Here is a 26,354-nt window from a genome sequence, read left to right on the forward strand (position 1 = left end):
GAGCGTCCAATGATAATGAGCAAAGGCTTTTCAAGTGAAATTTACCCTGGAATTCACGAATTCACGTGGGATGTGTAGACAAACACTTATGGATATTTTTAAGATGGTGCATCAAGCTAAAAACAGCATTACATAAAAATGAGAGACCTTGTTTTTCAATTCAAGAATGTGTCTTACATAAATCCCCCCCTGAAAAGTGCCTCCGATAAGGATTAGTTGAACCCAAAACCAGCATCGATTTGACTAGACATTCTTCCTAAACACTTAATGGGCCCTATTTTAACAATCTGAAACGCAAGTGTCAAGTGCAAAGCGCAAGTAACTTTGTGGGCGGGTCTTGGGCGCTGTTGCTATTTTCCCAGCGGGATAAATAGCCGCTTTCCGACCGGAGGAACCTTTTCACAGTTCCTAGAACTATTGGCTAAAGTACCCGGATGTCGGCGTGTTCGCACCGCAGGAACTAGAAACGATTTTAGTTCTAGGAACTCCATTTGTAGGAACTAATTTAGGTCCTACTTCAGAGTAGGGTCTAAACCAGCACTATAGGAACTACCCGTGACGTTAGTGTACGCTGATTGACGAACGCACGCGGAACACCAGCACCCGCCATTTTTAAAACAGCTAGAATGTAAACACAGATTATAGCCTATATATTTACTCCATTAACTATACAAACATGGAAAACAGATAGATGGGTCTCTAAACCTTTATGCTGAAGAGAAAATCCAACGCAACTTTGAGGGGACCAAGCCAAACATGATTATGTTTATCTGCCCAGCTAGCAACACTGGACATCAACCACACGGTATAGGCTAATAACCTTTTTTTTTTCATATACTGTCTACTTTCTATAACAGTTCTATCTAATAACATATTAAACCGTACTGTTAGACAGATCGCTAACTAATGAACACAGAGAATGCGAGCATTGTTTGCTCTGGCGTTCTCAGCACCGCCAAAATAAAGGTCCGTCGCGCCGTCAAAATAAAAGTCACCGTGCTTGCGTCACTCCCTTACCCCTCCTACCAGTTCCTATGGCCACTTGGCCAGTGCGAACGCAAACAGCAAAACCGAGTTTGGGGGAGAGTAGTTCTTAGAACTGTTTAGAAGTGGACAGTTCCTAGAACTACGTTCCTGTAACTACTTGGTCGGAAAGCGGCTATAGACTCTTGCGCCCGGCGCAAATCTAAAAGGGGTTGGTCTGAAGTAGCTTCATTATTCATAGGTGTGGTTTGGGCGTAACGTGAAATAAACCAATCAGAGCGTCATCTCACATTCCCTTTAAGAGCAGACGCGCTTTTTCCATAGCGGATTGCTATTGTAATGGCGGATTTGCCAGGCGCGTGCCAGGAGCGGTTCACAGCCAAGGAGAGCAACGCTCTCGTCACGGCCGTAAAAGAGAGAGAAGTTACATTGAAATGGAGAAACCCACCCAAATTAACTTCGGTTAAACAGGCGTATGATAATTTGGGTAATTGTGTAAGCTAGTATGCTTTTATAATAAATTGTCTATCTATCTATCTATCTATCTATTGTAATAATGTATGATTTGCAAAAATGAAAACGGCTGCTTCTGTGTAGATGAGAGAATCAAAGTGCGCGTTGTGCACACGCTACATTGATTATGGCCAAGCATGCGCCCTTAAAATAGCATATGAATAACATGCGCAATGCGCCACTGACTTTAAACTATTTTTTCCTGGTTAGTGGCGCAATTGTTTTCTAAACCTGCAAAATAGCATGAAGGAACGTTTGCGCCGGAACACGCCTCCTCTTTGCGCTGAACCACCCTGGGGAGCGCAAGTGTATTTCCTAACTTACCGACGTGCATCTGTGGAGGGAAAAGTCCGCTTTGCACGGGTGCAAAATAGGAATGATACATGCGTTGTGTACAAAGTCAATTGCGCTGGGTGCAAGATATGGCCCAATGTATTTTGCGAAGATTGTTTCGAAAGTGTGCAGTGGAGACTCAGTCACATGTATTGATGTTTTTAAAATGGTGTGTCAAGTTAAAAATAGTGAAACATAAAAACGAAACCCTGAGGAAAATTAATCCGATACAGGTTGAGTTAACCTAAAACCAGCCTCGATTTGACTAGATGTTCTTCCTAAACATTTACCGTGTTTGCGAAGGTTTTTTTGGAGTGCGCAGTAAAATTTCGGCAAAGATTCCATCAAAATTACGGCTTTCACGAATTAACTGCAGACTTGCATATATGCATATATAAACGCACATGCAAAAGGCAACATGTGGCCGGGGTAAAACCAGCCGAAAAGTCAGCTCCCAGAAGCCCCCAAAAGAGTTGGGCGTCTTCCAGAGGAGTGCATCTGCTTTACCCAGTTTCTGCAAACAAAGGTTCGATGCAGAAAGAAGGAGGAAGACACATGGAGAGAGAAAGAGAAGGATGGGAAAAAGCTTTCCTGGTGGGGCAAGTTAAACTGGTCTGGCTCTCATCAGAGACTTATCCCCTCTTCGGGTGAAAGAGTGCAGGGAAGGAAAAGGAGGGGCGTGAGAGAAGGGGGAAGAAGGTTGGGGGATTTGTCACGTATGCCTCTAAAGTTTCACAGCCCTGCAGGCCTCTTCACCGTATCGTCCACTACTTCACACGGCTTTTTTATAGGAATTGCTCGATGATCTGAACTGAATGAGCCTCAAAAGAACAAACACAAGTCAATAAAACAAGACCATAGAAATAACGGCATAAAAACGAGTGCTACATCTGGTTCTCTTTATAAGCTAGCACCTTCACAACCGATTACTGATAAATAAAGCAGAAATATGCTCTAATAAATAGCTGTAACGCTTATTACGGCTATAGAACAGGCTCAGCTGCGTGGAGATACAGTTTAATGGCTTGGCAATGCCAGAAGGCTCAGGACAGAAACACAGAGATAACACTTTGATGCAGATGGGTTTACTTGGCATGGCATGCCACAAGAACAAAAGTAGCTTGAGCCCCAAGGCAGCGAAAAATTTAACACATGACGGGTATTTCTTGCACCTCACGGTAAGCGTAGAAACGACAGACTTGAAGCCAAGAAATGGATCGATGGTTACAAAAAAATGAATCCTAAAGTTAATACTTACACAGTTGCACATTGTCAATATTTTAAATTGGTCAATATAATGTCATGTCATATTCAATTATTTGAATAAAATGTTTACTATAAATTGCACTAAAATGGCATCAGCTTTTAGCCAACAAATATAACTTTTATATAATAATATTATATTATTTATATAATAATTTTGACATGAAACTATGTCAACAATGCAAAATTAAACCAATTATTTGTTTATTATTTAAATGTATCAATATTTGGCAACACCCATAACTGTCTTTGTTGTGAAAACGTGAGCTACTGATGTGCGTTTTCCATCTCATCTTCGTTATCATTGAAAGAGTCCATGACTATACAAAAAAAACATTATTTTTCTGTTTTAATATGTACATTTTTTGTTCTAGTCATAGTTTTGATGTCTTTTGACACAAATGTCTTTTAAATTAATTTTCCTTTGATTTTCTCAAATTTCATATTTTATATAGTATTATGTAAATTAAAATAATAATAATTCAATTATTTGATATGAAATTTTTCATCTTTGTTGTCATTCAAAAAATTTAAAAATTCACTATCAAAAATTTTAGTCAGTAATTTCCTTGCTGGGATTAATTTCTGCAATATGTAGCTGTTAGAACGGCGATTATAAGTCGTCTAATAGGCATTTACAGCATTTCCCTCGTAATAAGGTAAAAAATCTAGTTACAATCGAAACCTCATTGCTAACAGATGTTCAAATAAACCGTTATAATCTTTCTCTCTCTCCCCCGGATTAAACCGTGAGAATCAAGCTCCATATTTATTTGCACGCCGAGTCGCAATGATTCTAATTCCAATCAATTTCAACAAATCAAAAGCTAATCCTTTGAATCCGAACTAAAGCCCGGACTTCAAGAGCCCACCGTTAGCATGTTCTATCAATTTAATCCTGATACAGATTGAGAAACATGTAGCCCGGTGGCTGATAGAGCACTGAAAGGAGGCTCAAGTCATGGGAACGACTACAGCTGAGACGCACATGTTACTGGTGCGTCCACATTCATCACAGGCCGTCATGCATGACGAGGACAGGGACGGAAACCTAATGCCAGCTGATCGATCTCACATACGCGTGCGTCGCTGCTACTTTAACCAAAGTCATTTTAGCTCCAACATATCTTGAGAATGAGAAACCAGGGGATTCCCCTGCCATCCCTCGCTATTGAGAAACGGTAAGCTCAACACAAAACGATGCAGCAACGTCAACAAACAAAAACAAAAGCCTCAATCAAACCCCTCCCCTCTTCAGCATCAATAATACATCGCAGGCTGGGAAGGGGGGTGGAGAGAAGCCACAGTGATGCCAACAGGCCATGGTACTGCACTGTTATCAGGCTTTCCCAAGCAAACCCCTACTTAAATTCCCCTCTAATTCCCCTGCACACGGCCCGCTTTCCAGATGGGCCCTGAGCCTCATGGCCTGCCAGCAACAGCTTGCGCCGTGTTTGTTGAAAACAAAGATGACGGATTAAATATCATGTGCTGCACAGGGGGACGGAGGGGGAAAAGGAGATAATTCCATGTTTCCCGAGCAAATAAGGTGAGAGCTGAGAGGATACAGACCTCTGTATAGTGCAAATATTGAGCGGGACAACAGCGGCATCTTCTCAAACATCTTCCTTTACACCAGAGAGGTGTCTTTCTCTCTCTCTCTCTCTCGCCATTGTTTGTTGCGGATCTGTCCTCTGTGACATCCCCGGCGCGCTCAACTGCTGCACTCGGTTTAATTATGGAGTTTAATCTAATGACATCGCACTGACTCAAATCATGTCCTCATGTTTCACTTTATGGGCTTTCCTATACAAACTCTTTTTATTTTTCGCAAACAGTGCCAGCACAGTGGGGAACAGCTAGTGAGCTGGTAACACTTTATCTGAAGTCTCTGTATTTGAGAAATAAAGGTTGTCCAACTTTTTTTAGATGCGACTACAATAAAAACTGTGGATCACCTAGCACCTCAAATTTGGGAGAAACCATGAAGTACCTGAATAATAACAATATTACTGCTAATAATAATAATAATAATTATTATTATTATTATTATTATTATTATTATTATTATTATAAGTAGTAGTATTATGACATGAATCATTATATTTATTTTGTGTGTATATATATATATATATATATATATATATATATATATATATATACACACACACACAAATGAAATAAAAATAGAAATTACATCAATGACAAATGACAAATATATAATTTAATGTTGGTTCTTGTAGTCAATTACAATTAGTTTATTAAAAAAATCAATTTATGAACCATCTAACACCTCAAATTAAGTGTAAAGCCACCAAGTATCAGATTTAATAATCATAATAATAATAAAAATTAAATAAATAGGCTACATTTTACATAAGAGTAAAATAAAATAAATATTTATATATAAATATTAAATATATGAAATAAAAAATGTAATATATAACAATAATATATTTGAATAAAATAAATCAAATCAGTTGGTTTTTACTGTCTCTGTATATTAAAAATGGCAACAAAAAAAGATTGCTATGTCATAAACTAAGGCAGGTCCAAGTGAGAAAATACCAATTACGTTTCAAACAAGTAAAACAATCATCTGTTTGTAATGTATTCTTTAACACTCCAGGGTGAACCGGTCATCCTGGTGCCACGTCCATCTCACCAGCCATGCATAAATAGAGTCAAGTCTCAGGCTGGACCCCTGAGGGGGAAGAGAGCATTTGCCTCGGATATTCCCAGTCGAGCTGACGGATATTTACAGTACAATCCTTTCTCGCTAGGACGACCGTCCCGAATCATATAGCCATAAACAGATCAATGACTCATGCTGTTCTGATAACTGAATACATGAATTCACATTACACAAAGACTCAGTCATTCCATTGACCGCTTTGAACAGACCCCACATATCCCATTAATCCAAAAAGAAAGTCTCGTATCGAGGCCTGGCACAGTGGAAGCCATCAAGCTAATGTATCTTATCTTCAAAAGAAAGAGAATCGTACAAAATGTGAATTTAAGACGAATCCTTGAAGCTGACTGAGGTTTATTTCTGTGTGAAGTTGGGACTGAATGAAGTGCCATTGTGAAACACATCACAACATTGAGCTGCTTGTGTTGAGGTTTGATTAGCACTAGAAAAAGGGAGCTGCTGGACTCTAAAAGGGCTTTTGGAGGTTTACGTAAGCCAGTCATGAAAGACGCTGCTTAATTGGTCTTACAGCACCTAAAGCGTCTTCTCTTGAACCCTTGAAGCAGACACAGCACACACCGAGGACTGCTTAGCTCAACTTCTAGCGCGCAGTAACTTTCGGTGTCATGAAAGCACGCTGAGGAATCTCTCTAAGGGCAAAAACAAACAGGGAGGCAGCTGAATTATGGTTGTCAGGCCTGGTCACGCAGACTCATTGTCTTCCCTCCCCTCCTCGTTCTCCTGTGGACTTCTGCGGCTCGAGAAAATAAACCTAGAGGCCTATCCCAAGCAGAAACTAGAACCAAACTTCGTTCCTTCTCCAAGCGCCCGTATGCTGAATCACTGTGGAAATGTCAGGAGCTGGAGAGGTGGGGGTGGAGAACCGAGCACTTGTCTTCATGTGTTTTGCGGTAGCACAAAGAGGCACAGCGGTCCTCGTGCAGAAGGCCTGTGAAAATATACAGGCCAGACCAGAACACTCCCCACTCATTTCCCTTTCATTTCCAAAACCTCAAGCACCACCAGTCTTTGTGCAGCACTCGTAAAGAGAAGCCAGAGGAACAAATGTATCTGCTCCCAGTTTCTGGGGTATAAATATTACTGTGGCATTCGCCCCGGGATAACCGCAGTGGTGGGTTAGTGAAAAAAGCAAGCGCAAACTTTCAATGCAACACAAGACAAACGCGGCGGTTATTTTGTCTAGCGAACTCGAACGGTGCTCTCGGCTTTCTGATTGATGAAACATACATGCACGTACGCTGGAACATGACCTCGAGCACTCAGAGGCCTACGCATCGAGAGATGGCATCCAAAAACAAGAATTAAAATTAGAGGTTTTTGGAGTATGTGCATCTCGAATTTTTGGAGAAAAGCTGAGGTTTATCTGAACGTCAAGTATGAGGAGCCAGAAGCACTGTGGTCCTGACGCTTCATTGCGGGATATGACAGCACGCCAGCAACGAAGGGCTACGCATATGGTTTGAATCACAAGACTACTAAAACTTCTCCTACATTCCATACTTATCGCAGCCAAACCGGCATTTGGTACGTAATAGACAGAACATGGCTGTTTTTTTCTTTTCAGTCTTTTCATGTTTCACACCCAAGATTAGTTTAAATATAGAAGGCATGGCTCAACAATAAGGATTTTTTGCATTTTTATGCCTTGAAAACTTCAACATTTGCAAATCCTTCTTGTCAACTCCTAAAACTAAAAAGGTTTTGTCTTGATAGCATCAGTAAAAATGGGTTGAAATATACCATTTACTAGCAAAAGTTGTTGGGGCCAATGGAAAAAGTTGGCAGGGCAACTAGAAATCTGAACTACTGGCCTGACTGGGGACGGGAAGCATTATAAAATGCTGATTGTCTAGTATGAGATTCAAGGTAAAGCCTTCCACATTGAGTGTGACATACTCTATTATGAAATTATGTCATGATGTGTAGTTAGTACACATTATGTTACATCTTGTAGAGGAGACGTACGCATCTCAACTGCGTTTTTTTAATGGGCCGCTTTAATTGTGGAGCAGAAAAGGCTTGTTAAAATTGCAGATTGCTTTTATCTTGACGAGAAACGCTTAGGATTAGGTCTCTTCAGTCGGCCTGCATTGTTTTGGAAAAGTGGTGGGGGATGCAACAAGTTATGCAAATTAGATGTTAATTAGGCAAACGGTGAATTAGCATATACCAGTACAAACCAGCCCATTGGAATGAGAGTGTGGGAATGGGGAGGCTGGGGGAGCCAGCTGTACCCCTCCCTCTTCAATCACCACTGAACCCCCCCAACTTCACTTGTGCCCTGTGCCTCCCTGCAGGGCACTGACATATTGTGGCTTTTTGCCTGAGCGATAGTCTGACGCATAATGTCACCTCGGCCTGACCGATGCTGAAGGGAGAAAAAGGTGTGCACGGAAAAAAGAAGTTTCTTTTCGCTTGACACTAAATCTTTGCCAAAGCTTTAGTGTGCAACTCTCGCTGGGCCGGCCCCATAGAAACAGCCACTCATGAGGTTATAATGGAACATAAATGAATGAATGGCGATTCACATGCTAATGTGAAAAGAGGAGGAAAGGGAAAGTTTTGTTGTTTTTTCTAATTTTTCGATGTTTCTTTCCTGCTCAATCAGCGTTTTGTTCGTCGCAGCTTTCGTTCATGGGAATGCGTAAATGCGGCTAAAGTGCAGAAGAAACACAACAAGGACTCGGTGTCATTAAAATGCTAAAAGAATTCGTAATTGGTTAAGGTATACATTTTTAAGTATGCATAAATCAATCAAAACTAGGGCTGCAGGTTGGGATGAAAAAAAGTCAATAATGAAAACTGCTGACAACTGTTTTCATAATCGATTACTATCCATTTTTTCCAGTAGTACTTGCAGTCCCTTATCAAAACAAAACAATAAGTATTTTAAATATCAAGGCATTTAATTAAGTGAAACTTTCTGTAGGTCTGATCGCAGTAATATTATCATATCTGATTTTGTTGTCTTTTTTATCCCTTTTGCAGCTGCACTGAGAGAAAATGTGTCCAAATAATTCTGGCTGCATCTAGAATAAGAAGAGGGTGATATTTCAGGCCTGAACTGAAATACACAACCCTGGCAATTCAGTTTCTACCCCATGTTCCTTTAATTCAGTCAACTCAGCTTCTGACTGAAGCAAACACTGATGTTGACATGAAAGTGTGTAAAAGCATATGACATATCGACAGCCCTGCCTCCATGCCCGGCGTAGTATCCAGCACCGCATCCAACCAAGTCAGTCTGGGACTCCATCCAAACTCTGACCAACCAAATTACAGACTTCATCTCGTCGCTTGCTCCCTTACTGGTCACAGGCTTTTTCATTTAAGCCCTTTCGATGACCTCCTCCTAGCTAATCCAGTAGAGAAAAGTTAAAAGGTCTGTTTTCAGCCTGCAAACCAAAATAATCATTTTTAAAAGCTGGTATTATGCTGGTTTAGCGACATTACAAAACCGTAGACGTCAGATACCAACAATACCGTACACTGCTGACCGCACAAATGCAAGTAAAGGCGTTTCCGACCTCGGCACGTTTTAGAGGACACAGCTCCGTGTGCCGTCTGTTTCTGAATTAAAGCATTTGGAAGACATTAGCTTATACACCCCTCTCCGCTTCCTCTCTTCACTCTCTCCACCCTTGAAAGCATGTGGTGACCCAGGGATGTGTAAAATGGGGTCCAAATGAATTGCTTGGGCACTTGAGCTCCTCTTCCCATTACGGCGTGCTGCCCTACCTGTGTTGAGTCAGCAGCGCGCTCACTCTATCCATCTAATGGACAGCGTTGGAATTTAATTAGCAGGAAGCCGCAGAGCGGCGGGCAGAAGAATCCCCAGGACAGAGGAAACAGCGGAGCAGCACGTGTCCCTGTGTGTGTGTGTGTTTGCCACCAGAGAAAGGATACGACAACAGGACATTCTCTGGCTTGGGTTTTGCACTGCAACTGTGGTGATCAATGTTTTATTGTAAGATAATTGTGAAAAAAAATCATTATTATTAACGATGCCAATATTGGAATTACAGCTGATCGTGATTTGTTGCTTACTCCATCATTTAGAGTGTTTTTTAGCATGTTAGCATGTTACTATGTGAAGATTATTTCACAATCTACACACCAACTGTGGTAGCCAATGTATTATTCACAGATAATTCTGGAGAAAAAAATAACGTATTAATATCAAAAGTAGAATTTCAGCTGATAATTCTAGGCGATGATTTGTTGCTTACGCCATCATTTTGAGTGTTTTAGCATGTTAGCATGTTATTTTCCTCTGCAAACTTTATTATTATCTGTTAAAAAGATTTAGGGCTGCAACTATCAACAATTTTTTGTTCAATTGAACACTGTAACATGTATGATTTAAAATTAAGCGCATTTTAAAAAAAATTGAAATTTTTTTTGTGAATTTTGAAAAAAATTATGTGTATTCACATGCGCATAAACTACGATGGAAACACCATTATTAAATAAAACCTTAGATGATCAAAAAAAGTCATGTCGAAGTCATGTGACTGAATAAATAGCACAGATTCTTTTATTACGTTACTATAATCAAATTACTTTTTAAAATAATAATCTTTATTTTTCATTAATCACGTTAAAATGATTGTCCATTAAAAGAAAATTAAAACCAGTGAAAATATAATTTAAGCTAGGGTTAATTTAAACCCTACATTTGATGTTGTCTTGCGTTGCGTTATGAAAAGGCCTTTCATAATATTATGTTTGTTTCATGACGTAATACACGAAAACTGTTGCAGTTTCAGTTAAAAAGCAGCTGAAAGGGTAAAATGCAAGAAGTAAAATTAGCAGCTAGCATTATCAGCCCAGAAACTCAATATCAGTGAGTCTCTAGAAAATATGAATATTTAAAGTCTTGGTTAATGAGATGGAGAAGCAATCAACACAAATACAAGCTAGCTGATCAACCAAAAATTGCTGCACATATCGCAACTCTACATGCTATACAGAGAGAAAAGATATCATATGAAAAAAGATAATAACTAAGGGGAATGGAGTGAAAGTCAAGAGCTGGTAAAAATCCTAATTGCTCATTTTCGCCTGTGTGGCCACAAAAGGAGCAGTTGGGCTGGTTACAGTACACAGTTCCTCAGTCTGACTGTTGTCTTATCTCTGTGCTCCTGACTTTGAACCGTACATTGGCTCCTCCCAACCCAACAGTGGGGTAAAGCATGGCCTGCAGCAAATGTGAGTTGCAGCTATGAGTGGGAGGCTCATGTCTGGCATCTCCCACAGGAAGTGCTCCATACCTGTACCATTTCTTGGAATATTGACTTTTATCTGCTGAAATGTGTATTTAACAAGTGTGGCAGACAGCGATCGCCTTTACCACAGATAATGCAATCCCAGCGCTGGGTTTGTTATGCACTTTTATGTGTACATGAGGTCGCAGCGAAACTACAATAAACATTAAAAAAGGTAAATAGAGAAAAAAAAAAAATATATATATATACGTGTATATACACACAAACTTTATACATTATTGTAAATACATAAAAATAAATAACATTTAAAATATATGTTTAAAAATGCTCAATGTAAACAAACGTTTCTAAATCTGAAAAAAAAAATGCACAAGAGAAAAATACAAAATATGCACAAATAATTGTGACTGAATAATTCGCTCAGATTAATGACATTACTATTGAAGTTGCAGCAAAACTACAATAAATATAGAGTGAATAGATACAAAATTTAAAATATAAAAAGTATATAATAAAATAAATAATAATATATAACATCTAAAATATATATTTTTTTAAAATGCTGGATGGAAACGCCAAGATTTCCAAATTTGAGCTAAAAACAATTATTTCTAAAATACTTAATAATTTTGCTATAAAAAAAAACTTGCGCATTAATTACTATGGAAACGCCTTTACCGAATAAATTCCAAGATGATCAAAAAAAGTCAATAAATAAAAAAATGACTGAATAAGTCGCTCAGATGATTAACTACTATTGACACAATTTGGTTGTCTTTAACACATGGGATGTAAATACTACTTTATTCGCAAACAGTTTTTGCAATATTGAAATCATTTTCATATGAAATTCCCAACTTAGTTGGGAACAGCTTGTGACTACATACCAATCGAATTCTAAAACATTTCTGTTTATGTCTGCCAAACATCTCTAAATCGTGGTAAAATCACTGTAATGACCACAGCCGACAGGTGGCACTGTGAATTGAGCCCTCCACTTATCAACAGATCACACGTTGCATGCCTTCAACTACTGTTGGCCCATTAATAACACTGTCAACTTCGATTAGCACTGACAAAAGAATCTCTAAACAATATTCTATATTTCCCAACACAGTGCCACATTCTACCGCGCCAGCTGTTTCCCAACTGTGAAGTAATATAAACCCCACGAGCAAGAGGTTTCCCAGCACCGACGCATCAGACTGGAGCTCATCACCAGGAATGTATAACAAAAGTGACGAGGGAGGGGTGAGGAACACAACTTGCAGTTAGGAGGTCTCATTCAAACACGCATGCGACGAGAGGGTCTGTCCCATTCTTTTTCAAATCGAACCAATTAGCTTGGTCACACAGCTTCCCGTTCCCAGATGGTTCACAGCTAATCAAGTGGTGCTTTTGTTTTGTCTGTGAAAACAGTTTTGGAAGTGTGGGTGAAATGCAGCCCCGAAGAATACGCGCTTCGTGATCAATTTAACGAGTCCCGACGATCCCTTGTTGGTGCGAAAACAAAAACTTCTGTGTTAGTGTTATTCAGATGCATGACTAATGGATCGATGCCCCCTAAAACTCTTTCTTAATGAGTGATACTCACTCACTCGGCAAGTCTGGGAGCGACTAGACGGAAGGGAATGATTTAGAGATCCTGCTCTTATCACCGCTAATTAAAGAGTATCTTCAGTTTCTGACTGAATAAATGAAGACAAATCATTTTAAGCACATTATTTAAAACACCAAACACATGGTGGGGGCAAAAAATATCCCTTCCCATGTTGCTGCGCTTGGCCTGGGAGTTGATGGACGGCAGCCGACTGAAAGGGGCAGGTTGGAGGTTAAAATGTTTTACATTCTTTCATTACGACATTTGAATTTCCTCCAAACATGATACTAAAAGGACGAGGTTTACATTCTATCCAGATCAGGCTAATTGGGAGTTGTTGTTTTTTTCTGAAGGGGCGCCTCAGAAATAAGGAACAGAATCGTGCCAGAACTCGAGGTCTGGCTAGAAGTGTGCCATAGCCTTATTATCTTTATTTGCTTATTTATTTATATTTCTGCAAAACAGACAGATGGAGGGACTGAGGGCAGTTCTGGGGATAAATAGTTCAATAATTTAAAGTCAATTCCATACTTAGCCCAACCCCCTCCCCCTGCATTCAATAATTAAAAACAACATCTGACAATATGAACGAACACACACACACACACACACACACACACACACACACACAAAAAAACACACAACAAATACCAAACAACCTTGCTTAGAGAGCATAAGCCTTGTTGGCAAATGTGCTGCAATTCTAAGAAAAACACTAAAAAGTTTTGCTATTTATAAATATATATAGACAGATCGAGAGATGACAAACTTTAAGTAGTACTTAAAAGTACAGATATTTTTCACATATATATCTACGTATTATTTTCAGTGATAATAATAATCATCATCATAATAATATTTTTCCAAGCATTCAAAATGTTATTATGCTTTTATTGTTAGAGATTAAGTTACGTTTTTACATATCTGTTATTAGGCGCTTAAAAATAATTGGTATCGGTAAAACATTATCGTCGATCTTTACTTATTAGCCTACATTATAGTCCAGATTATTTTCTTAAAGGTGGAAATGCAGACTAATGGTCCCTTAAACATGTTTACTGTAATTGTAAAATGGCTCACTTGTTGGAGTGATAGGTCAGAAAGACTTTCACCCTCTGTGACAAAAATAGGGAAACACCTGGTCTAAACCTGAATGCAAACTTAAGTCCAATTGTGGCAGGATAACATACTACAATACAGTCTAAAATACAATTGCATTCAGTAATACTGCTCTAAAAAGCACACTTGACACCTAAAGTTAGGAAATACTCATACTCCAGTACTCAAATCCATAACTGTGCTAATATCCCTAATTCAAAAATAATGTAATGAAATTCAGTGGAAACGGAGGGATTTTGCGTGACTAGCACATGTCAGTCACAGACCACGCAAAGCGCTAAATCTGTGCATTGCTCAGCAGCAGATGGGCATAACGGGTATTGGGACAGCCAAGCAATTGTGGTAACATATTCCCTTTAACACAGACACGCATAAAATTCCAGAAACACGCACACAACGACGGCATGAGAGGATCCTGTACGGCAGAACACCCCCAGCCTTTCTTCTATATTTTACCAGCCATACGGTAGTTTATTTTCCACTTCTTTTACCATCTGTAGCAACTTTCCCCCACAGACAGTCACAGCTGTCCTGTTTCATGTCTGCGCTCTCCTTTATATTCCGCTGTACAATGCCGCCCCTGCCTCAATCACTGGGTCTGCATTCTTCTCTTGGCAGTGGGAGTGGGCCTTTCATGATATCACTAGGGCGCCAACTATGGCAAACAGTTAAATATCATGGTGAATTTGTGTTTACAAAATGGTTTACCAACATAAAGTGTGCTGGTTTGTGAGATCCAGACGCACGTTGCTCAACATTGCAAACACACTGATCAATAGGCAGTGACGTACCGATCTGGCACTTTAACGCAGATCAATCTTCACATCACGTGACGAGGAAGAGATCCAGTTTGAGCAGAGATTTAGTGATGAAGCAAGCTCAGTCTGTCAGTTTAAACCCAGTTTAAGAGGCTTTTGCTGGCTGGGATTTGTTTTACGACATTCGTTCTGTGCTGAATGGACATTCCTGCCTATCACTTGGGCCGATACAGACTGCAAAGGTCTTTCACCTTTGTTAAATTGCTGTTAACAGCGTATTAAACATAAAATCTCAATTCAAATGTGTCACATGCAGCTCAGTTGACAAATTTAGGGTGTTGTTGTGAAGTAATACTAAATAAAAAACTGTTTCCTACTCTACTTGAGACACACATGAGCTGTCTGCTCACCATTCAAATGAAGTCCTCATCAAGACCTAATACAATCAAAGTTTCTCCCGGCAAAGGCCTCGCAATGCCTCGTTTGCTGCCGGCTGGGTTTTAAGACAATGGCACTCTTGTTGAATGGCATGCACTCACAAAGGCTCCATTCTCAGAAGTTAGCTAAAGTTGCTGTTCTGTAATGAACGAGATGTCTACTCTCGGGAAGTCTAAAACAGTGTGATCTGTTAGCAGACGCTGCGTAGAGTTCCCTGATGCAGCTAAGGTTGTTGCGAGCCATGCGTGGACTAAAGGAAACGGTAAACACAAGTAGAATTGCGAATATAAAAGCAGAAACAAACAACAAAACCTGAAAAACCGTTCAATGCCTTTCCATCGTTTATCCGTACGGCTACCATTCGTGCATAAGTACTAAAATGCCGATCAAACTCCAGTGTCGCAAGCTGACCGCTGTGGAGAGATTGCATTGGTTCTTTTGCGAATGGCTCAAACTCTTCGACAACAAAACAAGAAGTGTTTGCATACACGCTCTAACTATTCAAATCGTCCAGCTTTGTTAACAAATACCCTCATTACGTACCTTTTCCAGCATTTAACTTTATTTTTTAAGCTGACAAACTGCCAGAGCTGATTTGCTGGTATTTCGACAACAATTCAAGTTCACACATGACCTAACACATTTTACGCTATTTAAATCCAAAATTTCGCAGCATCCGCAAAAAGCTTGGCTTCCATACGGGCCTACTTAACTCATTCTCATACACCAAAGTCATCTGTAGCAACTCCAACACAAGCAGCATTAAATAAATGTGTGAATAAAGGAGGATAAAAATAAAAATAGCCGAGCTCCCATCACGGGGCCCATTTCTCTCTCAGTGGCCGTGCGCTGGGACGACTGAGGAGTTAATACAAAACTAATTAGCAAAAATTGACTGGTGCCAACCCCCCCTTACCATTTCCTGCCTCACTACACAGGGGGACAGCAGTAAGCCCAGTGCACAGGTGTACCGCTCACGCCGGCTCTAGATTACTGCCCACTGCCTCCGTTCTCGAAACCCTTCACCGCGCTCCCCAGGCCGCCGTTATGTCAGAGAGGAAATGGAGTGTGATGAGCTGCATTTTAAACGAATTTTGCATCTTTTGCACATTGGAAAAGAAAGAAAGACAATCGTTTTAGAAGCACAACAATAGTCGACACTGAAAGAGATGCATTAATGCACGGTCGACATTGTTGACATCTAAAAACCCCGCGTTGGGCGCCAACTAACATTGTCCAAATCTGCTAGGAAAGATCGACACTGACAATGCACATTAAACGGATTACACGAATTTGCCTCGCAATCAGGTTTAGGAGAAATTTAGCCTACCCACTAAAGGCAAGTGGCTGTGCAACAAACATCTTACAGTATTTCCCGTCCCAGAACCATCTGCTTCGTTTAATCCAATCACATTGCAGGAGGAAAAAAAAAGGTTCAAAAGGAGGTCAAATGCAATGATATTAAAACGGACTGTGCTTGAATCCCATCATTGGATCCGAGCTGGTCCTTCATCACTGCGACTCTGCCAAGGTGGTGGAGGGGGGTTAGTTTGCACAATCCGGGCAGAAAAGTCATAACATGACAATGTATTTTTATGAATGGCCGACAACCTCATTTTTAATGAATGGTACTGTGTGAAAGAGCACAGTGGCACGGTCATTGTTGCAGTAACAGGGCCGGTCGGTGGGATTTAGCGGGCAGAAAGCAGGGAAGGATGGGTGCGAGGGGGTGGGGAGGTCTCAGCCCACAATGTGTACTGCAGTAACCACAACAAAGGCTGTGGTTTATCCCACAATCGCCTTAAATAGATCCAAATTATTGTTATTCCTCAGCCTGTGGAAAGGAAGAGAAATATAAAACGGCTGTAACACAAGATGTGCCAAAAGTCAGCCTGAAGATATCAGTGGATTCAGTTACTGGCATAAAAAAAAAAAAATTAAATCAACGAACCACCGGCTTACTGTAGCCCTTGACCGGCTTTGCCTCGGCCCTTGCAAAAACTTTCAGCCGACTTCCCAGAACTTAATACGAATTTACAAAACTTATGACAGGGCGCCTCGAGCATGCGTCATCAGAGCTAACTAGTTTTGAAAGACACACTGTACAGTAAATCTGTTTAAGAGCTCACATGGAAGTGGGTCAGACGTCTTTACAAACATTACACACGCAAACGGTTTGTTCGACGTGGCTCTAGGTCAATTAAGGTAAGTCCAGTATAAATATCTATCAGCCTGGCTGGAAATGTACACACGGGCCTGGTCTCGCGTTTGTTATCTATCTGCTCCAGCGGTATCCTTCCATTGTGTAGTGAGACTGAAAACACTGCAATGAGACACAACTACAGTTCACAACAAGTGACATATATCACGACAATGAATTCAAAGAACTCTAATTGAGTTTTTCATCAAAATAAGCGCTCATTAATGCATCAATGTAATTATCTGACAACAAAACCCTTCTTTTTTCGACGAGGGTAATTATTTAGACTTAAACCTGAATTTGAACAGGAGCTGAATCTTAATCTCACATCTAGATAGTTTGTTACTTTTTTACTAAAATATTTAAAACTAATTTAAAGTTAACTTGTACATTAAAATGCCAAATAAATAAATAAATAAATAAATAAAGCTTGTGAGGAAAGAATTGTGAACTTATGACTTAATAAATAAATAGCCTAACACAGAGATCTGAATGTAAAATACCTAAGATCAGAGGGTTCTACAATTTTGCAAACAAACAATAAACACAAACTGCCTGATATCCATATACTTCTAATCAACCAATGCTAAAAGGAAACAATGACTGGTGTAATGCTAATCTGGGTCTCCACGGCTATTAGCCCCTTTCGGCTGGTTTAAATGGCACACCACTCTGTGGCCCAAACAAAACCACCTGTTTTAACAGGAGGTCAAGAGGGCAACCCAAAACCAAAGCTTGCCCTCCGCTTGACTGGCTGCTAATGGGAGTGGATGTTTATCTAGGGGGTCAAATGCCTTGAAGATGGGGTCACGACCCTAACATCTTAAGCCGTGACCTCGCCCACGTGTGGAGTGCTCCTGCCGTAAATTAGCCATGGTTGCATGTCCCCAGGCCTCAGTGAACACACATTTCTGTCTTTCTCATGTTACTTTTTTGTACAAAGATTTATAACATCTGACTAAAACAATAAGCCACACGACTATTGAAATTAGAAAGTGTTTTTCAAACACATATCCTAAGGGATATATTGCAAAAATATTGCAAAAATTCAGAAATACAAACTCAAACTCACTGTACATATTATGAGAATACAATTGAAACATAATTTAAAAAAAATGTATCATTAGTGCAAAAATAATGACAAATATTGATAGAATTGAAAAATACAAGCCTAAATTCAATCATCATATAAAGCGATCGAGTCTCTACAGAACATTTTGACTAAAACCGCTCAATTCATTTAGACTCGTTTTAAAATCTCTTTATGAACTTTTTGAAGCGTCAAAGTGTCAGTTGCGTAGCTCTCAGATTTCATAAAATAAATAATTTGTGTTCCGAAGATTAACAAAAAATTCTTACGGGTTTGGAACGACATGAGGGTGAGTAATTATTGACAGAATAAACATTTTTGGGTAAACTAACGCTTTAAAATTACACATAGGAAAAACTAAAAAATATTGCTTTTTTTTAACTACTGAAAGAACTGAGAAATATGAGCTTAAACTTGCATATTATAGGGGAAATATTGAAAAAAAAAATTAAAGAATTGGGAAATACAAACTTAAACTTACATATTATAGGGCAATTATTGAAAACTATTGAACAATAGTATTGTTCAAACATATTGAAGACATTTTGAAAGAACTGAGAAGTACAAAGGAACCAGCCGCGAATTAGACTTCCGGGTTCTGACGTCATCCCTACACCACTCTTTAATGAGAAAAATATAGGGAAAAAAAAAATACAGCAAACATTAAGAAATTCAAAATGAAAAACTAGTCATTTGTTCCGCTACTTTATTTGAGTTTTCTGGTTACTTGGATTGAATTTAAATGTTCTTTTCCAGCAATGTCCGCTAATATTGATAGGTGGCTCAGCTATTGTCTAGATGAAGTGGGTGTGTTTGCTGGCCTGAACCCCTTTGCCCTGGCAAGACTGTGGGATAAATTTAATTACTGACTTTAGCTCCTCTCAGAAGCCCCACTTTCACCATCTGTGTATGAGGTCAGGCCCTCTTCAGATGGCTTTTAATCAAGGGGGCTCCAGCAATGCTCCACTGCTTTAAATAAGACAGAGGAGGAAACCTGATCGGCCTGTGTGCAGGTCAGAGATGAGGAGAGAGAGACTCCCACGTCTTTCTTCCTCTTGTTCTCTCGCTGACGTCTCTTATTCACCATCGAATCAAAAAGAAAACCTAACTTCGCAGATTAGGATGTTAGCAGGACGCTCCCTGCTGAATAGGCTTTCAGAACATCAAAACTGAGGATTTCGGCGGGCCGCGGGGAAACGCGTTTCTGTGACTGTGTCGTACTTATCCTCACAAAAAGCTCAAAGGCTCCGGGCCTTTGTGTTCTCACCAAGTCAAAGTGATTCACACGCTCCCGTTTTGCCACCTGCCGTCTGCCAGATACCACGGTTTGCCTACGAAGCGCTAAAGCTCACGTTTTACGGCTTTATCTCCGCCGTCTTCGGGTTACACTGCGTTTTCCCTCTTTTTATCGGCACCTCATCAAAGCGCAAGTCGAGTCCGCACGGAACGCAAGGAACGGCGGATGCGCACGCTGCCAACTCTCAGACTTCACTGCCACATTTTGCGCGCGAGAGGAAATGAGTGTAATTAAGGTGCTCAGTTTGCCTGGCGAAACAAAGTGCGCTTCTTGTCTTCCAAGAGAAAGCTTGTGTTTGTGCCGCTGTCAGTGCAGGATGGATCCCCTGCCGCCTTCTGCCAATTAACAGTCGCTCAATCAAATATTTGCACTGGACTTTTCCACAGGAAACTCGACAGACAGTTGTTCTGTTTTTACATTGTGCAGTGACTTTGCAATTAGGATGAAATAGTCACGTTATATTTTTGACATAAACAGAAAATTCACTCTCAAATTAATTACGTATTAACACGTAATGTCTTTTTTTTCCTTCTCAATTTGCATGTTTTATTTCATTGAGAAAACCGTGGCAGAATGGAAGCAGAGGATTCAGTTTTGAGTTGCACAGGCCGCACTTCTATTATTATAAAAATGAAATGAAATAAAAAAGTACAATCAATAATTTGCGATATACATTTTTGTGCTCACATGATGTTCGCAACAGATTTAGTGAATTCAAAACGGGACTTACCTGCATGCACGAAGTAGGCCAAGTACAGGTCGAGCTCCTTTACGGAAACTCCTATGTGATGCGGCTGCACGCACAACCCTGGGTTCGAGCACTGCGGAGACTTAACCAGCCTTTCGCCATCAGTACTTTCAAGCGGAATACCTTTGAATAAAATCACCATGACCAGGTCCAAGCGCCACACTTTGTCCGCCTGACGCAGGCAGTCAATTCTCCTCATCTTGCCCTTCTGGTCAGGGTTGGAGAGCACACAGCAAGGGGGCTTCTTCCCAGTGACAGTGAGCACAAAATCCTCGCGGAACTCCGGCCGGATGTCCTTGCGGAGTTTGGCCAGCAGCCGCGATGCCCACTTCTGCTTGACCTCCGGCTTCTCGCTGAGCAGCTCGTCCTTCACGGCTCGCTCCTCTTCCTTAGACATGCGCTTCTCGTGCTTCTTGAAGTATTTTCTCTTGCGGGCCTGCAAGTTGAACCAAGTGTAGGAAAACGCTCTCACATGGGGCAGCAGTGCTTCAATGAAAGGATGGAATTCATCCTGCGAAAAAGGACAAGGAAGCAGAAATTAGTCCAGATGGACGCTATGAAACACAGTTCAGGTTTCAGAAAATCCTGAAAAATATATATAAAGCAAAACACTTAAAAATATAAACGTAAACTAAAAGTTATCACAATTTTTTTTTCAAATAAGAAACTGTGAAAAAAGAAAAATTCAAACCAGGTGAAGTATAAAAACAAAAACAGATTTTTCACAGCAGACACCATGAAAGCTAAACGCGTGCATCTACATAAAATCCCATTTGATTATTTTGAAAAACGGCCCTCAACAGCAGGAGTGTTTCTGTGAACCGAGCAGGGCAGTCAGTGTGTGTGTGTGTGTGTGTGTGTGTGTGTGTAGCTCGTCTAGGACATATCTTGGCTCTCTGGCAAGAATGCTGGTCTTTAGGGGTATGCCAGGGCCGAGAAAAAGCAACAACCGACCAGGAAAATTGGAGTGGCTATTTTTATCTGTTCTCCGTAAAAATGCACACACGATTCCAAAAACCGCGCTACTTCATTCGCTATCAGCGAGGAGTGTGTTGTTTTCACACAGGAGTGTGTGCGGGGCAGATTGTGCCGGGTTTTGGGATCCCTACACCTGCCGCTGGTGCACAACCTGGCAGAAAATCAATTTTTTTAATAAAATGACAAAAAGACCAGCAAAATATCGGCCGCAACATTAACGCATCTCTTTGTACACACTCGAAGTCTAGCGGAGGATATAATCATGCAGGGATTTATTTTAATCTACAAAGAGAAGAATATTAAAATATTTACAGGATATTACTGTATCACCTGAAATGAAGTTATTTAGTAAAGCTGCATAATGTAAACTTAAGGAAATATTATTAAATAAACTAAGCATTTTTAAAACTGTACATATGCTCGACTGAGCAATTATCAAAATAATAAAAAGCCTATACTGTATGTGCAGTTTTTATCTGTAGGCTTGCATGACCACTTCTTTATTGGCTAAAGAAAAAAACAAATAAACCCTAATAACTGGGCAAATAAATAACGTGTGGTTTCTAATAAGAAATAATTTGGGATTTTACACAGAAAATAACTCAGGGTTTTTATTACATAGAGAGAATAATGGCAGACTGCCAATCACTAGAATAACATTTCCACAAACAGCAATAGCCCTGCATCGTGTCCCAAAACCGACCGTGCGAGTACGAGAGGGCTGCCAGCAAGCAAAGTGCACTATGTGCTGAGCGCAGATTTCATTTGAATAAGCACAGATATGAATATAACGCGCTGGGCCTCGGACCAGTGCCTTTAGAAATTTAACAATTAATTCGGAGTAATTTAGGAATGTTAATTAAATTAATTTCTCGGGCCAATTTCAAGCACTGCTGCTAATGTTTGTATCGTAATTAAAAATAATCACAATATACGATCAAGCAAAAATAAATAAATATTACAACAACAACAAAAAACATAATTTTGAAGGTAAGCTGTGCAGATTAAAATTAATATGGCACTGTTTGTGTAAGATTACTGCGTGTAAGTCTTAGACTCAACAACAGACTCCATATAGATACATATTGCCATATCTCTTTTGTTACACAAGAGGAAATCAAGGATTTGCAGAAGCATATATCATTATTATAGTGTACGGAACAATGTCTGTGTGTCTCTTGTGAGACACCAAAGCAAATGTATATGTTTAATCATATTGTTTCCTTCCTGTCTTGTTCAAGAATCAAACTCCCTTGCCTCCGAGGCATAAAAACTGTATTGTTTCATCCTGCATTTAAACCAGCGAATGAATTTCCTTATCTGCCTTCAACTGACTCTCCAAGTAACTTAATCCAAAGTCTGTGATTAATAACTGATATCATCTATGGTTGTGGCTTTTTATACATATATATTATGTGTTTTTATAAAAAATAGTATAAAAAAAGATCTGTTGCAGACTTGTCTACACTTGTAAAAAAAATCAATATGGAAAATCTCCAGACGAGAATCAAGCTCTCTACAGTAAAAACATGGTTAACTTAACTTTCTGCGGTTCTCTAGCAGTGTTTCTAAATAAAAGGAACGATTGCTAGAATTATGTGGTGAATGATACACAACAGAACGTAATTTAACATGCAGATTATTCATGTTTGAGATCATTATGAGAGCGTTTTCTTCTTGTTATAATTCTAGCAATTTACGAAAACTGAATTGTAGGAAGATACTTGCTCATAGTGGCAAAACAAACAGCTCTTTGCGTTTAGGAGCGTGCTTGAGTGTCAGTATAGGGTCTGGTTAGCATGTCAGGGTTTTCCAGACTCCTAAAGTGTTTCAAGCTGAACCTCGCTGTCCTATAGTAAGGCCTCAGCAGGGAACAATAGTGCCTCGTGGCCAAAAGAGACAAGAGAGTGTTAACGCATGTAAAAAATAGTACGAAAAACAGACAATGTGAATGCACACGTCTCTAAAAAGACAACTAACGTGATGTTAATACATTGAAAGGTATTCGATAACTAACGCAAGAGATAAAAGTACGTTTCAGCATTAACTAAAATATAGGAAGGAGTTGAAAAATGTGTTTTGATTTTAAGGATTTTACTATGAAATGACAGCTACATAAAGACGTGATTTTTTTTGGCACTCAGACGACACACACAAAAAGAGAGAGAGAGAGAGAGAGAGAGAGAGAGAGAGAGAGAGAGAGAGAGAGAGAGAGAGAGAGAGAGTGAGAAAGTAGACATCATACTGCCTTAACACCGTAACAGAGAGGAAATCAATGGTCCGTCTCAATTATCTTCAATACAACTATGATTATTAGACATTTAATAATATCACTGTCATATTACTTACATTAGTACTAATTTAAAAGAAAGATAAAAAAAGATGAAATTTTTGTAAGACTTTAAACTACATTATTCCTCTAAATTTAGCATTTCACTTATTTTTAATAAGTACTGTTAGTAACAAATATTTATAGTCAAGTAAATAAAATATATGAGCTACATGTGAGTTTTTATGTGAGGTGTCAGTTAGTGATAATGTGTCACATTTATAGTGATTGACAAATTATCAAAAGCTTCCCTACGGTTCTGCATGGATTAACAGAAGTAAATAAGCCCTAAAAGAACTTTTGCAAACAAATCCAAGTCTTGCATTATCAAATCTATGAAAAGACGACTTAAAGTTTGAGCTTTCTCAGCTCGTCTCTCTGTGCACATTACACATAATTTGTCCTTTTTCGCATGAATCCTCTCCAGTGTCTCCAAACAGACTGTAACTAACATGGTCAAAAGAACGGCCCTATACGTGACACAATACTGAGGCCTTCTCCTTTGTTTTGTGCATTCAATAAAACGCATTTAACCAAACAGTTTAAAATCACATCAAGTCTACAGTATAACACTACAAGCTTTTCCAGACCTGTCACCTCACTTCACCTGCCACCATGATTCAGACAACGACTGGATTTCTTTTTAAACCTCCTTTAACCCTCTCGGTTGCTGTTAAACTTTATTCCACTTTAGTTTTTATTCTGTGCCGATTACAAAAGTATGATAAAGCCACAAACAAACAGCCCTATGCTTTCATAATCTTACTGTTTAGGTTATCAGACATGACAGCACCAAAGCTAAAACAGTCTTAACTTTTAGATTACACTCTATATATATATATATATATATATATATATATATATATATGACAGCGAAGTTTGCACAAATCTAATCAAAGAGTTTCTGATGACTGGAGTAGAAAAAGTCTCATATAAGATAGCAGAATTATTGCTAGAAGCTGGTTTAAACTAAAGTTAAAACTGTAAACGGCATAGTTGTATTGATATTTAATAGTAAAAAGCAACTAAATATGACAATTCTGCTTTAAAGGTGTGTGTGCTGTTTTAAACTTAAATGGTCATGCTCTTAAAAAATAGTTCCTTAATAGAACCAACAATAAAAACAGTCTGATGTCACAGTAGAAACTTTTAAAGTCCTGCAAAGAGTTTTTTATTTTGCATTTCTTTAGATTTCTGGCGCTTTAAAGAACTTAAAAGTCCAGTGTACTGGTCTGAAAAACTTACAAACCTGACATCAAACACTTTTCCAAAAAAACGAAAAACCTAAAGCAACTTATTTACAGAGTTTTCTTCTTCTTTTTTCTTTTTGCTGAAACTGTTAAATAACTTTATTTTTTAACAGTGTAACCAAATCAACAGTGCATAACGTTGACTCTGCAGGATTAGAGTAACGTTTTCTTTCATGCACAGCACTATTTAAAGCTTAACTTGCTACATAAAATCAACGTCTCTCCATACGCAAACGCGGCTAGAATAAAATACAACTGTGTATAAATGTGCATAAGAAACATATATGTGTGTGTGAGGTGGGCGCCATACGCCATGTGGTAGTTCAGTTGGCTCTGTCAGAGCAGAAATGCCTTACTACACACTAAGTAACTTGTCTTAAGCAAAGGTTAGCCCCTATCCGTGCTGTCCCGGCCAAAGACACCGCTCAAATACAACAAACAGAGTTAATAATAGACGAAAATGTCACTTACCTGTGTTAGGCATAGCGGAGAATACATATCTGTCGGTTTTAACTCTTGAATAGGCGATGTTGTGTGTGTGCGTGTGTGTGTGTGTATGTGTGTGTGTGAGTGAGGGTGTGTATGTGTGGATGTATGGGCTGTGTATGTATATGTGTGTATGAAAAGAGAAAAAAAAGAGAGACAGAGAAGAAGGGAGAGAGGGAAAATAAAGCCTTGCTTCTTGCTTTCACATTTCCAACTCTGCGAAGTGCGCGCGACGCTTCAGCGCTCCATAGAGCTGAACTTTAACCCCGCCTCGAGTTACACACATCTACTGTACTGTACTGTTAAAGCCGTATATCCAAACTTTCGGCATTATCATCAACTGTAGCAAAGAGAAAAGTCCCGACGACGGACGGATGGATGGAAGTACAGTACACGGAGATTTCATAGAGCCATGAGTGAAACTGTGGTGATGAACCGCCGAAAGGAGCGATTATTTCATCTTGCGGGCATTTGAATAGAAACAAAAAGATAGAAAAAGTTGTCCGGTGCGTTACAAAAGTCGCGTTTGATTCATTCTTCGCTGTCTCTTATAGCGCCGCGCCGCGCGCTTGCATCCGCCGTGAGGCATGTGGCGGTGCGAAGCAAAACTGAAGCGGATTTACGAGCAGCGAGGAGGGCTCGGCATGCTTAGGAAGATTGTAATATCCTTAAAACCCCCTGTTGCAAAAGCTGCCACTTGTGTCGTGGTTAGTTTCGACCTGAGAGAGAGAGAGAGAGAGAGAGAGAAAGAGAGAGAGGGAGGAAAAAAAAGTGAAGCGCGCACGATTCGAGTCCGCTGAGACGAAGCTCCCGTTCAAACTCTTGGGCTCTCCCATCAGCACAGCGCCCTCAATATCGGCACGAGAGTCATACACATGCGGGACAGGAGAAATATGCACTCCCAATGCCGCTGCACTTCGTAAACATGAAGCATTGTAATGCAGAAAGTGTGATAATGCATTTAACTTGCATGTTTTGACATTCTATGCACTGAATTTTTACCACAAAGCCTAAATAAACGAGT

The 26,354-nt window shown here is 39.6% G+C and overlaps 1 protein-coding gene across 2 annotated transcripts in view; it reads right to left on the reverse strand.

Annotated features, from left to right (window-relative positions):
- Nucleotides 1–26,143, reverse strand: part of nfia (nuclear factor I/A) — a 151,419-nt gene extending 125,276 nt beyond the window's left edge. For both annotated transcript variants that reach the window (XM_081384919.1, XM_081384918.1), the window contains exons 1-2: nucleotides 25,316–26,143; nucleotides 20,270–20,798 (exon numbers count right to left, since the gene is read on the reverse strand). In XM_081384919.1, coding sequence (XP_081241045.1) covers nucleotides 20,270–20,798; nucleotides 25,316–25,342 — 556 coding nt within the window. In that variant the 5' untranslated portion in view covers nucleotides 25,343–26,143. The remainder of the gene's footprint in view (nucleotides 1–20,269; nucleotides 20,799–25,315) is intronic.
- Between the last annotated feature and the right edge of the window lie 211 nt (nucleotides 26,144–26,354).

This window comes from Scardinius erythrophthalmus (genome assembly GCF_964197995.2).
Source record: "Scardinius erythrophthalmus genome assembly, chromosome: 14".
In the NCBI taxonomy this organism is placed as follows: domain Eukaryota; kingdom Metazoa; phylum Chordata; class Actinopteri; order Cypriniformes; family Leuciscidae; genus Scardinius; species Scardinius erythrophthalmus.